Genomic DNA, 13,867 nt, shown 5'->3' with positions numbered 1-13,867 from the left:
CCTATAGTTGTGTACGTTGGTTTAGGTAACTATGTAAGGATTAACGTTTGTTTTATTTTGAAAATAAGCAACATATCAAACAGGACACTGGTCTGTTGATAGTGAGAATTCGAAATGTAGATGTTCAGAGATCGCATGTAAGTAGGCCTGTTCCACCTTTTAGTTCAGTGTTGATTGCTATTAATAGCTCGTATTTTCTGCCAGTGACATTCTTTTAGAGTGGCAATTGTGCTAAATACACCACAGTATAACACATATGTGCCTTGAAGATCATATTATTTATATATTTATTCAGGACAGAAATGCACACATCCAGCGTTATATTTATTACTTATGCCGTGTACTGTCCGCAACTTTGAGAAAAGACTTTTGTCACTTGTTATTATGGACCACAAAGTGACCACTAGATGGACTCATTGTGCTTTCGATGATTCTCTTTTTTTCCTAGAATGACACAACCATGTCTTCATTGGTGGCTTATGAAGAGTCAGATTCAGACTCTGAGGATAAAATCAAAACCGTTGATGGGGAAACTTCTTTCTCCTCGGCATCATCCGTCTGGACAAAGAAGGACCCAGTTGTTGAAACGTATCCTGCACCGCCCTCAAGCCATGTCCATTACACAGCTCTTAAACCAACGTCAAATCAAAACACACCTGTCCATCTACATGAAAATCAAAACAGGAATACACCAGCAAAGCCTCTACTACATGTCCATACCCATGGCCACTCTTCAAATGCCTCTAAAAGACAGCTTCCCTCTTCTGTCAGACCTTATGTTCCCAAGAGGCAGAGACACGCTCCAGTTGAAAGCTCAGAGTCGTTGGATGCACCAGAGCACGTCCAGAGGGAGGAGAGGCCTGTCCTGTCAGAAGTGTCCCCCACAGTGAAGCAGTGCCTGTCCCAGAAGAGGCCAGTGGTGTCGGGGGTCCCCAGGAGACTTCTCATGAGCCTGGGAGGGCATCAGGGTCCAGTCAACACAGTCAAATGGTGCCCAGTTCCTCACCTCAGTCACCTGCTGCTGTCCGCGTCCATGGACAAGACCTTTAAGGTAACACTGAAGTAAGACAGGGTGATGTGACAAAATGATTGATCGTGATTTTTTTTCATCACAATTTTTGGTAGAATTACTTTTTTGTCCTTTAAAAATAGCTTTCAGTATTAATTTCTTAAACATAACAAGGCAGATCTGATAATAATCGCTATTAATAAAACTGTGACATGTTTTTCTCGAAATTCTGAACTGTGGTCCAAACCACATGCTGTAGGTCTCTTGATTTAAAAGACCCAAGCTGATCACTGACCTTTAGAAATGACTGAATCTCGATCTCAAAAATTGCACAGACCTGCACTAATATATTTCTTTACCTTTTATATTTATATAATGTGTGGTTTCAAATAAAATTAAAGCCGCAAGCGGCATCGAACGGCCCTCGCGGGCCGTGCTTCGCACTCGGCCGACCCGGCACTCCCTGTGGGTGACGCTGACGCGCCACTTGTCCGTTTTTTATTGCGGCTTTGGGCTGCACTTGTCACCAAACAAGTCAAAAAACACATTTGAAGTGCTGATGCACAAAATGCAAAAACATGGGTTTTCCAGGCATCGCCATGGCAACACCGTGTAAAATACAAACTTGGCCCGTTGGACTTTTTTGACGGGGACGACCTGAAGAATCACTGTGCCAAATTTTGTGTTCGTCGTTGACGGTAATATGTCGTTATAAGACTTTGAAATGTACGAAAATTTGGAAATTTTCCCATTAGGATAACATGGGCGCTTTCGCGCATCGCCATGGCAACCCAGTAAAAAATATGACATGGTTCTGATTGACTTTTTTGATCAGGATGACATGAAGAGTCATGGTGCCAAATTTCACATTATTCCATGAAACTAATATTTTTCCCATGAATGGGAAAAATTTGGAGTTTTCCCATTAGGATAACATTGGCAGTTTGGCGCATCGCCATGGCAACACGGTGCAAAAAAAAGCATGGGTCTGATTGACTTTATTGATTGGGATGACCCAATGGAATTTTGTGTCAAATTTGGTAACATTTGGAAAAACTAAATTTTCAGCCTTCCATACAAATTTATTTGTTATTCTGTAGGGGGCGCTGTCGCGCCAAATTGATTTCTTTCACAAACATTAGAATTAGGCCGGAAAGTTTTACAACTGATTCGAATTTGAGCAAAATCGGACTTTGCATGCGCAAACGGGAGCAAATTTTGACTTTTGAAAATTGCAAAATTTCCGATGGAAATTTGCGGCTTCGCCGCACGGAAACCGTAAAAGGGATCATCATAAATTGGATAACTTTAGATGCCCCACTTGTCTAGATGATGTACAGTGAATTTCAGCCCTGCAGGTGAAGCGCCTTCAGAGGAGTTGACGAAAATGCGAGGTCAGCGAAAACGCTGACTCGGCATTTTGGAAATTTCAATCCAAGATGGCCGACTTCCGGTGCGTCAGGGGGCGTGGCCATAATAATCTTTTTTGTTTGGCATCACTTGAAGAATGCGTGTACCGAATTTCGTGGCTCTACGCCAAACTTGACGTCGCGACGTCTCCCATTGACGCAATGTATTTTGACTTTTGCAGGGGGCGCTGTCGCGCCATTTTTTTATGCCCAATGATGCACCACATAAAAAAATAAATTTTTCGGCAGACCTGAATTTTGGGCAAAATTTGGTGAGTTTTGGAATATGTTCAGGGGGTCAAATTACTGCTCAAAAAGCAGAACAGGAAGAAATAAAAAAAAAATTAAAGCCGCAAGCGGCATCGAACGGCCCTCGCGGGCCGTGCTTCGCACTCGGCCGACCCCGCACTCCCTGTGGGTGGCGCTAACGCGCCACTTGTCTCTTTTTTATTGCGGCTTTGGGCTGCACTTGTCACCAAACAAGTCAAAACACATTGGAAGTGCTGATGCACAAAATGCAAAAACATGGGTTTTCCAGGCATCGCCATGGCAACACCGTGCAAAATACAAACTTGGCCCCTTGGACTTTTTTGTCGGGGGCGACCTGAAGAATCACCGTGCCAAATTTTATGTTCGTCGTTGACGGTAATAAGTCGTTATAAGACTTTGAAATGTACGAAAATTTGGAAATTTCCACATTAGGATAACATGGGCGCTTTCGCGCATCACCATGGCAACCCAGTGAAAAATATGACTTGGGTCTGATTGACTTTTTTGATCAGGATGACATGAAGAGTCATGGTGCCAAATTTCACATTATTCCATCAAACTAATATTTTTCCCATGAATGGGAAAAATTGGAAGGTTTCCCATTAGGATAACATTGGCACTTTGGCGCATTGCCATGGCAACATGGTGCAAAAAAACACATGGGTCTGATTGACTTTATTGATTGGGATGACCCAAAGGAATTTTGTGTCAAATTTGGGAACATTTGGGAAAACTTAATTTTCGGCCTTCCATACAAATTTATCAGATGTTCTGTAGGGGGCGCTATCGCGCCAAATTAGTTTCTATCATAATGAGTAGCTTTAGACCCAAAAGTTTTACAACTGATTCGAATTTGAGCCAAATCGGACTTTGCTTGCGCAAACGGGAGCAAATTTTGAAATTTGAAAATTGCAAAAATTCCGATGGAAATTTGCGGCTTCGCCGCACGGAAAGTGTAAGAGGGATCATCATAAATTGGATAACTTTTGATGCCCCACTTGTCTAGATGATGTACAGTGAATTTCAGCCCTGCAGGTGAAGCGCCTTCAGAGGAGTTGACGAAAATGCGACGTCAGCGAAAACGCTGACTCAGCATTTTGGAATTTTCAATCCAAGATGGTCGACTTCCGGTGCGTCCGAGGGCGTGGCCATAATAATATTTTTTGTTTGGCATCCCTTGAAGAATGCGTGTACCGAATTTCGTGGCTGTATGAAAAAGGTGACGTTGACGTCTCCCATTGACGTAAAAAATTTGACTTTTGCAGGGGGCGCTGTCGCGCCATTTTTTTATGTCCAATGATGCACCACATAAAAAAAAAAAAAAAAAAAAAAATAATAATAATAATAATATTTTTAGCAAAAACAATATATCCGATAACATTAGAAACACATATTATACGTTTTTTGAAATCTCTCGACCTTCCCCACGTCACCGTGGGGTCAATGGCGAATGACGAGCGCGTTAGCGCTCGTCATTCGCCTTGGCGTCGGGGTCCGCCATTGACCTCCCATTGACTTCCATTCATTTTAGCAGTAATAAGTATGGCCCATGCCTGCGGCATGGGGGCTTTAATAGGGCTCGATGCCAGGAGTGTGTTTGGGGACATTAGCGCTTCGCGCTGCGTCAGCGTCAACATTGAGTCAATGGGCGAAGCCCATTGACTCAATGTTGACGCTGACATGCTAGCAAGAACAAATATGCATGTCCCATGCCTACGGCATGGGTTGCTAGGACACAGGAGTCTGTGCAGGGGGCGATGGGGGACGACTCCTCCTATTGACTCCTGTTAACGCATGTCGATGTTGACGCTGACATGCTAGCAATAACAAATATGCAAACCCATGCCTACGGCATGGGTTGCTAGGACACAGGAGTCTATGCAAGGTCGCGGTGCTGGCATGAAGTTGCGCGCTTCGCGCGCAACTTCGTGAAGACAGTCTGCAACGATGAGTGCTTCGCACTCATCGTTGCGGAAGCAATAGGCCCTACGCCCTGTAGGGGCTCGGGCCTAAAAATAATAATTTTGAAAATATGCAAAATTAGAATATCAAGTATATTTCTGGAGGGTCTGCCATGTGCTCGTCTCCATGGACAGGTATTGTTTTAGCTGTAATGTTCCACAGTATCACATTAAACACATGTTCTAGCTCCATGTAAACAAGCACAGACAGCAAAGGGACAGCATGGTGATTGAGTGGCTAGCACTCAGGCGTCACAGCAAGTGTTTGTCCTGACCAAGACAAGCTCAAGATGAGTTCCCAAGCACGGCAATTGCAGGTTGCCCCAGTGGTATTTGATGGGTCAAATGCAAGAATGCAAGAATAAATTTCCTCATAGGAATGAAGCGTACCTTAATTTCTTTAGTAAACAAAAATACCTGTTATTGAATAAATCCAAGATAGGTACATTTAATGCCATGCTGTGTTACATTCTAGTCAAGGAAAAGCATTAACATCTCCATGGAGACAAGCCAGTACTAGACCCCCCACCGGAAAATTGCGTAATGTACTTTTAACCTCAACCATGACATTTGCTGGCACATATTGAATGTTTCTTGTGGATGTTCTTGTTGTCAAAAGTTACAAAAATTAAATCAAGGCACTGTTTTATCGATGTACGTTTTATTATCAATGTACGTTAGTGGGATGTTGTGCATGCCACCTAAAATTACAATCACTAAAAGTACCATTTTGTGAAGACTATCGAGGACATTTAAGTTTCCTTTTAATCATTTTCCAGTTATAAACCCACCATTATCTACTGAGTCTATTCTTTATAGTGAGGCAGACATGATAAGGAGGTTCACACAATGATGCATTGACCAGAGCAGACACTTGATCTATTTTAATATTGTCCCTGTGGCTCATTTATAAACGTACCTATGAGCACTTTCTTTAGAAACAAATCTGTCACTGTCTGCTGCATGTGTGTCACCACTCCTGGGACGCCCAGTTCTACCCCACCTCCCGCCCTGTAGCCATTTTTTTTAAGATCCAAACAATCCCTCATTTCCCCATGTGCAAAGGTCAAGCAATGCAGGTGCGTGCCAACGAATAAATGTGTGCATGGCAGAGGGAAATCACTTAGCCACATTCTGAATAATGAAGTGTATAAATATGCATGAGGCGACACCTGCTGGAGCCGTGCTGCGCAGATGGTGGGAGAGGGAAAGTTTGTATGCGCTCAGGCAGATACTACATAAACATGAGCTTTCCTCCTGCTTGTGCACTACTAACTTCAAGTAGTGCACAAGCATAAGCAGGTCAAGCTGATGGGCATGGCTGTGGTTTGAGATCTTGAAGATTATGAAAAAATGCTTTAAGAGAGTCTGAAATTATGGGTTTGTACTGTAATTGATGTAAAATTTAAACTTTAATGAGCATTTGTGGCATAATCACAGCATTTCATAAATTAAAGGTGCAGTATGTAACTTTGTGCAGGTGGCACATCACTTGCATGATTCCATGGTAATAGAAAGTTAAAGCCATACTTAAGAACATTCTCCATGGAGATTGATATGTTTGATGCAATAATGTGAAAGATTATAGCCAAAGGAATAACATTTTCATGGAAACAAGCATTAGAAGCCCCTCCTCCACACCAAATAAGTATCAGGTCTGTGAAGATGCAAGCCACACTCAGAGTAAAGACACATGTTTTTAACGCAATAAGAACAACTAAAGTGGAAAAAAAACAAGCTTTTGTTTTAGTAAAATTTTTGGCTAAAAACTTTACATACTGTGGCTTTAAATATCAAAATCTTAAATTGTGAAAAACAAAATTTGACTACCTACCTGATTGGTAATATTTTATTCAGTTGTTTATTTATCACATAAATTCTCTTCAAAAGTACCGGGGCAGCAGTTGCTTAGTGGTTGGAGGAGTTGGTGTTGGAGTGACTAGAGCAGATGTCAGTCCATCCCAGGGCAGCTGTGGCTACAATACAAAACTTAGCACCACCGCCTGGAAAAGACTAATGGACTAATTGTAATGGATCTTTGTCATTAATAGATATTAAGATCACTTTTTAATCTCACAGCTCTCTTTAATCTCTCTTTAATCTCTCTTTAGGTTGTAACTGTCTGAAATAATGAGCAGCTATTAAACCCTGGTTTGAATCGCTCCAGCTGCTTAACAAATTACACTTGTATCATAAAACTAGTGCTTTTAAATAGACTTGATATTTGAATGTAATCTGATCTTAATAGTTCTCTGTGGGTGTTTCAGTGGAGATTCTTAATGTAAGGGGCTGGCAGGTGTCCTTTTATGTTTCAGTGCAATATTAATGTTCTAACTGTTCTAACTTTTCCAAATTGGTCTCATAGGTTTGGTGGCAATATTAACCAGCACATTTAAAGGCACTTTTTAGCACATTTTTGATGGATCTTATTATAATTACCGACGCATAAAAAAGTCTAGACACACATTTTGTCACTTTATTTTTGAACTTTTATCACCGCCCACTTACGGTAGTCCTTTCTGCCGCTGTGATATTGCAGCATAACACAGAAAAAATTGTCTGGGATAGTGTCATGCAGTTGTTTTCAAATGTGTCTACTCTTTACTGTTTTCAAGTTAAGAATACGTTAAAGGCAAATGCAGACCCTTTAAGTTTTCGGAGATTAATCTGTTTTCAAGTGTGAATTTTTCAATAACGCGAGCTCAGCAGATGTTCCTCTCTGTGACACATGGTACTGTGTTGTTCATCAGATCAGACCAACTCTTGTGTTTCTCATTGATTGTAGCTTCTTGGTGTCTTCTTGACATTTCTCCAGCTCAACTTCCTCTCCCCCTCTGTCTCCTCCTCAGACTCACGTTGCTTTCTCCTTGTCACTATGAAGACGGCAGGTGTGCGGCTGTCAAAGATACCCCCAATGCCAATATACTGGTAGTTTTAATTACAGAGAGCAGATTAAGAAGGAATGCAGTGATGTTGAGTTGTGAGATGTGAGTGTGCATGTGTGCATATAAAAAAGTAATAGAAAACTCAAGGCCCAGGTGACATGTTTCTTCTGCTATTGGGAAGTCTAGTCTGTGATGAGATGAGTCTAGATTAGAGCAGAGGGAGAGAATGCAAATCAGGTGGTGTGGAGTGGAGCATGAATATACCATTTCATAAACAGAAGAAATGTGATTAGAAATGTGAGTTGTTGTTTTTTTTGTTGAAACAAAAGAAACTAAATGTAAGAAAGAGAAATAATTCTGTCGCAATAAGACGTAGGGATGCACCAATCCAACTTTTTCAGTTCTGATACCAATATCGATACTTTGACTTTAAGTAACGACTGAGTCCTGATATTAACCAATACCAGTGCAGGGACAGACAATGGCGCTTATTTCCTCAAAAAAACATTAACTTATTACAAAAGAGATCCAATTGTTATTTGTCCTTCAAATAAGTACAGAACCGCTTTGTATGAATAGAAGTTTGTGGTGATACCGGCTTGTCAAAGCCTGATCTCATCCGATCTCAGAAGCTAAGGCTGGGCCTGGTTAGTACTTGGATGGGAGACCAGTGTGAATATCAGGTGCCACAGTGGGTCATCTGTTGGACAAAAAGCTATTGTTGGATCCTTTAGGCAAGACACATGTCATCTAATTGCCTAGTATGAAAGTTCTGTGTGCATAAGTGATTGGTGGTGAGAGGACCTGATGGCGTAGACTGGCAGTCTTGTTTCCGTCAGTCTGCCCCAGTGCGTCTGTGGCTACGATAGTATCTTACCACCACCCAGTATGAAATGAATGAATAATGCTCTGTACAATGTTTCTCTGAGTATCCAAAAAAGCACTATATAAATCTGATATGATCTGATTATTATTATTTCAGTTTAAAACATTATCAAACTTTGTAGGACAAAATCAGCGTGTAAATAGTCTCATTACATCCAAGTAAAGGCCCAACCAGGATCGACTTAACCGATATATGAAACCGATACCCGATACCCTAGCTAAAATAATCAATTTGTGATTATTTGTGATTATTTATGTTTTGATTTGTGTGATTTTAATGTCTTTTTATTCTATAAATCAATTTGAATTACCTTGTGTATTTATTGTGCTACACAAATAAACTTGCCTTGCCTAATTTTTTAGTATTGGTGCCGATATTCAATATCAGTATCGTATCAGTGCATCCCAAATAAGAAGTACGGGAATAGTCTTAAAATGGAAAAAAATGCTTGACACAAGTGTCTAAATAAACATTGTTAAAAACATAATGTAACTTCTAGGCTGGAGTCTAAATCTTCCATTATCAGTGATTCGATTGTGACTTTATTCTTTGGTCCCTAATTCAAAATCATTTGTTTTAAATGCTTTAAAAGTTTTAAAAGTCAACTGAAATATCAAATCAATAAAAAATATCTTCCTTAGTGGGCACTGTGTCACTTTTTCCAACTTTTATTTAAGGCTATTACTAAGGTCTCAATGAAATGTTGTGTAATTGTGCTCTTCATTCTTTTGTGGTATGTTTTAGCATTCAACATAAGATGGCAGTGTTTCCCTCCCAATTGCCTGATGACTTTTTGTCTATAGCTGTACTAAGTGAGCAGTTTTTCCCTGTACCTCTTGTTTTTTGGGGCCCCCATCTCTCTCTCCCTCTCTCTTTCTCTCTCTCTCACATTCTCTTTGTGCTACAGGTGCTTTCTTAGGGCCTCTCTCTACACTTCTGCAATGACCCTGTGGAGCAGAGCAGTGTTAATAATGAAACACAGAAGGAACTGTTCAAAGGCCTGGATGAGGAAGCAGGGAGCCAGAGAGATTAGGGACATGTTCACCTGAGAGAGAGAGGGCCTCACTCCAGACCAACTCAACTTCTAACCACTGTAATCTGCAGCAGAGGCACTGTTCTGGACAATGGAGCTGTCCAGAGCAGTGACCCACCACCACTTGGTTACAGTATATTGGTCATTCATTTTCTCAATTTATTATAACTATACTTTTCATAGACCCAATAAAGAAGGGACAAAGACAAATAATTTTTTAAGAATTATTCATAAGGCCTGTTTATTTTATTTAAAATCTGTTTCTGAACCCGCAAAATAATTAAAACATTTAGCAGATTTCTATGTTTTGTGTTGTTTTGGACTGAAAACACCCAGTGAAATGGGCAGGACTGTTCCACTGCTCCTTTGGCACTAAACCAGAATCAATACCTATGAGGTTTCAGGTGATATCCCAATAGTAGTGGGTGGGTGACATTGACAAATGTTGTTTTGAGATCTTTCTGTCATTTTTACAGTCCATCAGAAATGCACTAAAATGTGCCCCATAACTGTTCTGGCTGAGACATTTGATATTCTAATTTGCATATTTTAGAACAATATTATGTTTTCATTAGGAATGGGTGATATATCAGTATATCAATAATACTGGAGGAGTTTCAGGTATCTGCATCTTTCTGATTTTGAAAATTTAGCCAACATTTGGCATCGTGTTTTTCACAGCTGCCCCAGTTCCTGTGTGTCCATGTGCCATTCCCACTTTGTCCTCAGTGCATCAGCCTTGTCTTTTTGAACAGACTCATGAGTGAAAATAGAAAGGGAGATGAGGTTAAAGTCTGGCTGTATCATGGCTGTTCATGTCTGAGGTAACAACCTTCAATGCAAAAACGTATTGACCCATCCCTATAAAGAGATGGGAGTACCCAGGTTGTGTTTGGGCGCCGTTAGATTTTTACAGTGGGATAATGGACTTTTTTAATACACGTTATAAAAGTGGGACACGTTGATAGCTGTCATGAATATTTGTATAAGTGGAGGAGTGCTGTGTGTCAGCCTCTCCTCTCATGGGCTCTGGAGACAAGAGAAACATTTTCTTTACAGCTCTTTCCAGTTTAGCATCAGATTTACACGTCCATCTGTTCAGCACCACGGACAGCACCATTTAGTCAGGAATAGCACCGGCAATTTGCTTTATATGTTTTTCCAAGATATATTAAACACTTGCAAGTGCTGATTTCTTACCACTATTAGAACTGTTACTACTACTATTAGAACTGTTACTACTACTATTAGAACAATTACTACTATTGTATTAGTACTAGTCTTAGAACAGTTTCTACAATTACTATTAGACCTATTACAACTATTACTACTACGACTACTACTACTACTACTACTATAAGAAGTGTTATTATTATCACTACTACTACTTCTACTACTACTACTATTAGAACAGTTTCTGCTATTACTACTACCACTATTAGAACTACTATAGTATTACTATAAGAACTGTTACTACTACTATCAAAGCTGTTATTACTACTAGGCAAGGCAAGGCAAGGCAAGTTTATTTGTATAGCACAATTCGTACACAAGGTAATTCAAAGTGCTTTACAGAATAAGAAAGACATTAAAATCACACAAATCAAAACATAAATAATCACAAATAATCATCATAAAATTAACATTAACAGAGAAGAGTGCAGAATAAAAACCTTTCAGTCGTATGCACAGCTAAACAGAACCGTTTTGAGCCTGGATTTAAACATTGTCAAAGTAGAGGCCTGTCTCACATCTTCAGGAAGACTGTTCCAAGTTTTAGCTGCATAAAACTTAAACGCTGAATCCCCATGTTTAGTCCTGACTCTGGGCACCAGCAGGAGGCCGGTCCCTGAAGTCCTCAAATTGCGAGATGGTTCATATGGCACTAACATGTCGGAGATATACTTTGGACCTAGGCCATGGAGAGACTTATACACAAGCAGAGCTGCTTTAAAGTCTATTCTTTGAGCTACAGGAAGCCAGTGCAGAGACCTGAGCACAGGACTTATGTGCTCATACTTCCTGGTTCTAGTCAGGACCCGAGCAGCAGCGTTCTGGATGTACTGCAGGTGTGTTAGGGCTTGTTTGGAGAGACCAGTGAGCAGGCCGTTACAGTAGTCTAACCTACTGGAGACAAATGCATGGATAAGTCTCTCTAAGTCTGGCTTTGACAGTATACCTTTGATTTTTGCAATGTTTTTTAGGTGGTAAAAAGCTGCAGATGTTATTGATTTGATGTGGCTGTTAAAGTTCAAGTCTGAGTCCATTATTACCCCTAGATTTCTAGCCTGATTTGAAGGTTTTAGAGAGAGAGACTGGAGGTGACTGCTGACACTTTCTCTATGTTTCTGTGGGCCAAAGATGATGACTTCAGTCTTGTCTGAGTTTAGCTGGAGAAAGTTGTTTTGCATCCACACACTGATCTGTTGGATGCAGTGGCAGAGTGAATCCACTGGTCCATATTCACCTGCTGCTAGTGAGACATAGATCTGAGTGTCATCTGCATAGTTGTGGTAAGACACATTGTTGCTGCGTATTAACTGGCCTAACGGTAGCATGTAGAGATTGAACAGCAGGGGTCCCAGGATTGAACCCTGGGGCACCCCACAGGTCAGGGACATTTTATCTGATATACATTTTCCAATTTCAACAAAGTACTCCCTGTTTGCTAAATAGGACTTGAACCAGTTTAGTGCCGTACCAGAGATGCCCACCCAGTCCTCTACTCTCTGTAAGAGGATCCCATGATCCACAGTGTCAAAAGCAGCACTCAGATCTAACAGGATCAAGACTGAGACTTTGCCTGCATCAGTGTTCAGGCGGATGTCATTTGTCACCTTGATAAGAGCAGTCTCAGTGCTGTGGTGGGGTCTAAAACCTGATTGGAAAACATCAAAGGAGTTGTTCATTTCGAGGAAGTTAATAAGATGTTGGTAAACAACTTTTTCAAGGACTTTGCCTAAGAACGGCAGATTTGAGATCGGTACTACTACTACCACTACTACTGGTTTATTTTAATTTATGCTCAGTTTTAGTTATTTCAGTAAAAACTGTAGGGGGTCCTCAAGTTTGGTTGATACTTTAGGATATTGTATTGTACTATATTGTTTTGCCTGGATGTTACACAGTATAGCATTAAACCTGACTGTCTTGTGTGCATTCAATAGAGATGATTTCATTGCTAAAAAAAAACAACTTGAAAAACATGTCTTCTTACAGTGAGTGTGCTTGCTCTCTTCTCCACAAATCTGACTTTTCATTTGGCCATACTGTGGAACATTCTTGGCAATAACATGGTGGACCATGCAGCGGAAACCTTACACAGTGCATGTTTAAATATGAGGAGACAATACTGCTGAAGAGTGACAACCAACAGCAGCAACCTGTACAACAAACGTTATATTGTTATATTATACTAAAGTACAACCAAACCTGACAACCTCACTACACTTTTCACTCAAATATCTAAAAACAGCAGTCGAAAAAGATCAGTAATAGTAATAGTAACAGTAACAGTTCTAGTAGTAGTAGTAGTAGTAGTAGTAGTAGTAGTAGTAGTAGTAGTAGTAGTAGTAGTAGTAGTAGTAGTAGTAGTAGTAGTAGTAGTAGTAGTAGTAGTAAGTTTGAAAAGTAGTAATAGTTCTAATAGTAGTAGTAAGTTTGAAAAGTAGTAATAGTTCTAATAGTACTAATAAGTTTGAAAAGTAGTAATAGTTCTAATAGTACTAATAAGTTTGAAAAGTAGTAATAGTTCTAATAGTACTAATAAGTTTGAAAAGTAGTAATAGTTCTAATAGTAGTAGTAAGTTTGAAAAGTAGTAATAGTTCTAATAGTACTAATAAGTTTGAAAAGTAGTAATAGTTCTAATAGTACTAATAAGTTTGAAAAGTAGTAATAGTTCTAATAGTACTAATAAGTTTGAAAAGTAGTAATAGTTCTAATAGTAGTAGTAAGTTTGAAAAGTAGTAATAGTTCTAATAGTACTAATAAGTTTGAAAAGTAGTAATAGTTCTAATAGTACTAATAAGTTTGAAAAGTAGTAATAGTTCTAATAGTACTAATAAGTTTGAAAAGTAGTAATAGTTCTAATAGTACTAATAAGTTTGAAAAGTAGTAATAGTTCTAATAGTACTAATAAGTTTGAAAAGTAGTAATAGTTCTAATAGTACTAATAAGTTTGAAAAGTAGTAATAGTTCTAATAGTACTAATAAGGTCAAATAGTACTAGAAACATTTATAATAGTAATAACAATTGTTACTCCCAGCTATAATGTGTTAAATAAAGTATACACAGTAAATGAAATATTTTACCAGTACATTTTAAGTATAGCGAGAATTTATAAACATTAAAAAGGGTTAAATGACTTATCTTGTAGTTGAGTGTTCTGTATTAAGACTCTACTGTGTTGTTGC

The 13,867-nt window shown here is 39.4% G+C and overlaps 2 protein-coding genes across 2 annotated transcripts in view; one reads left to right on the top strand and one right to left on the bottom strand.

Annotated features, from left to right (window-relative positions):
* The window catches only part of LOC117390486 (mitochondrial basic amino acids transporter), a 222,062-nt gene that overhangs the window by 14,920 nt on the left and 193,275 nt on the right, over positions 1–13,867 (bottom strand). The gene's annotated exons all lie outside the window — the stretch shown is intronic.
* wdr25 (WD repeat domain 25) overlaps positions 89–13,867 on the top strand; it is a 31,195-nt gene continuing 17,416 nt past the window's right edge. The window contains exons 1-2 of the mRNA XM_033988306.2: positions 89–137; positions 449–1,051. Of these exons, the coding sequence (XP_033844197.1) occupies positions 461–1,051 (591 nt within the window). The 5' untranslated portion in view covers positions 89–137; positions 449–460. The remainder of the gene's footprint in view (positions 138–448; positions 1,052–13,867) is intronic.

The sequence above is a fragment of the Periophthalmus magnuspinnatus genome, chromosome 22 (assembly GCF_009829125.3).
Source record: "Periophthalmus magnuspinnatus isolate fPerMag1 chromosome 22, fPerMag1.2.pri, whole genome shotgun sequence".
Lineage (NCBI taxonomy): Eukaryota > Metazoa > Chordata > Actinopteri > Gobiiformes > Gobiidae > Periophthalmus > Periophthalmus magnuspinnatus.
Note: the sequence above shows the minus strand (reverse complement) of the source record. Positions and strands in the feature narration are given on the sequence as shown.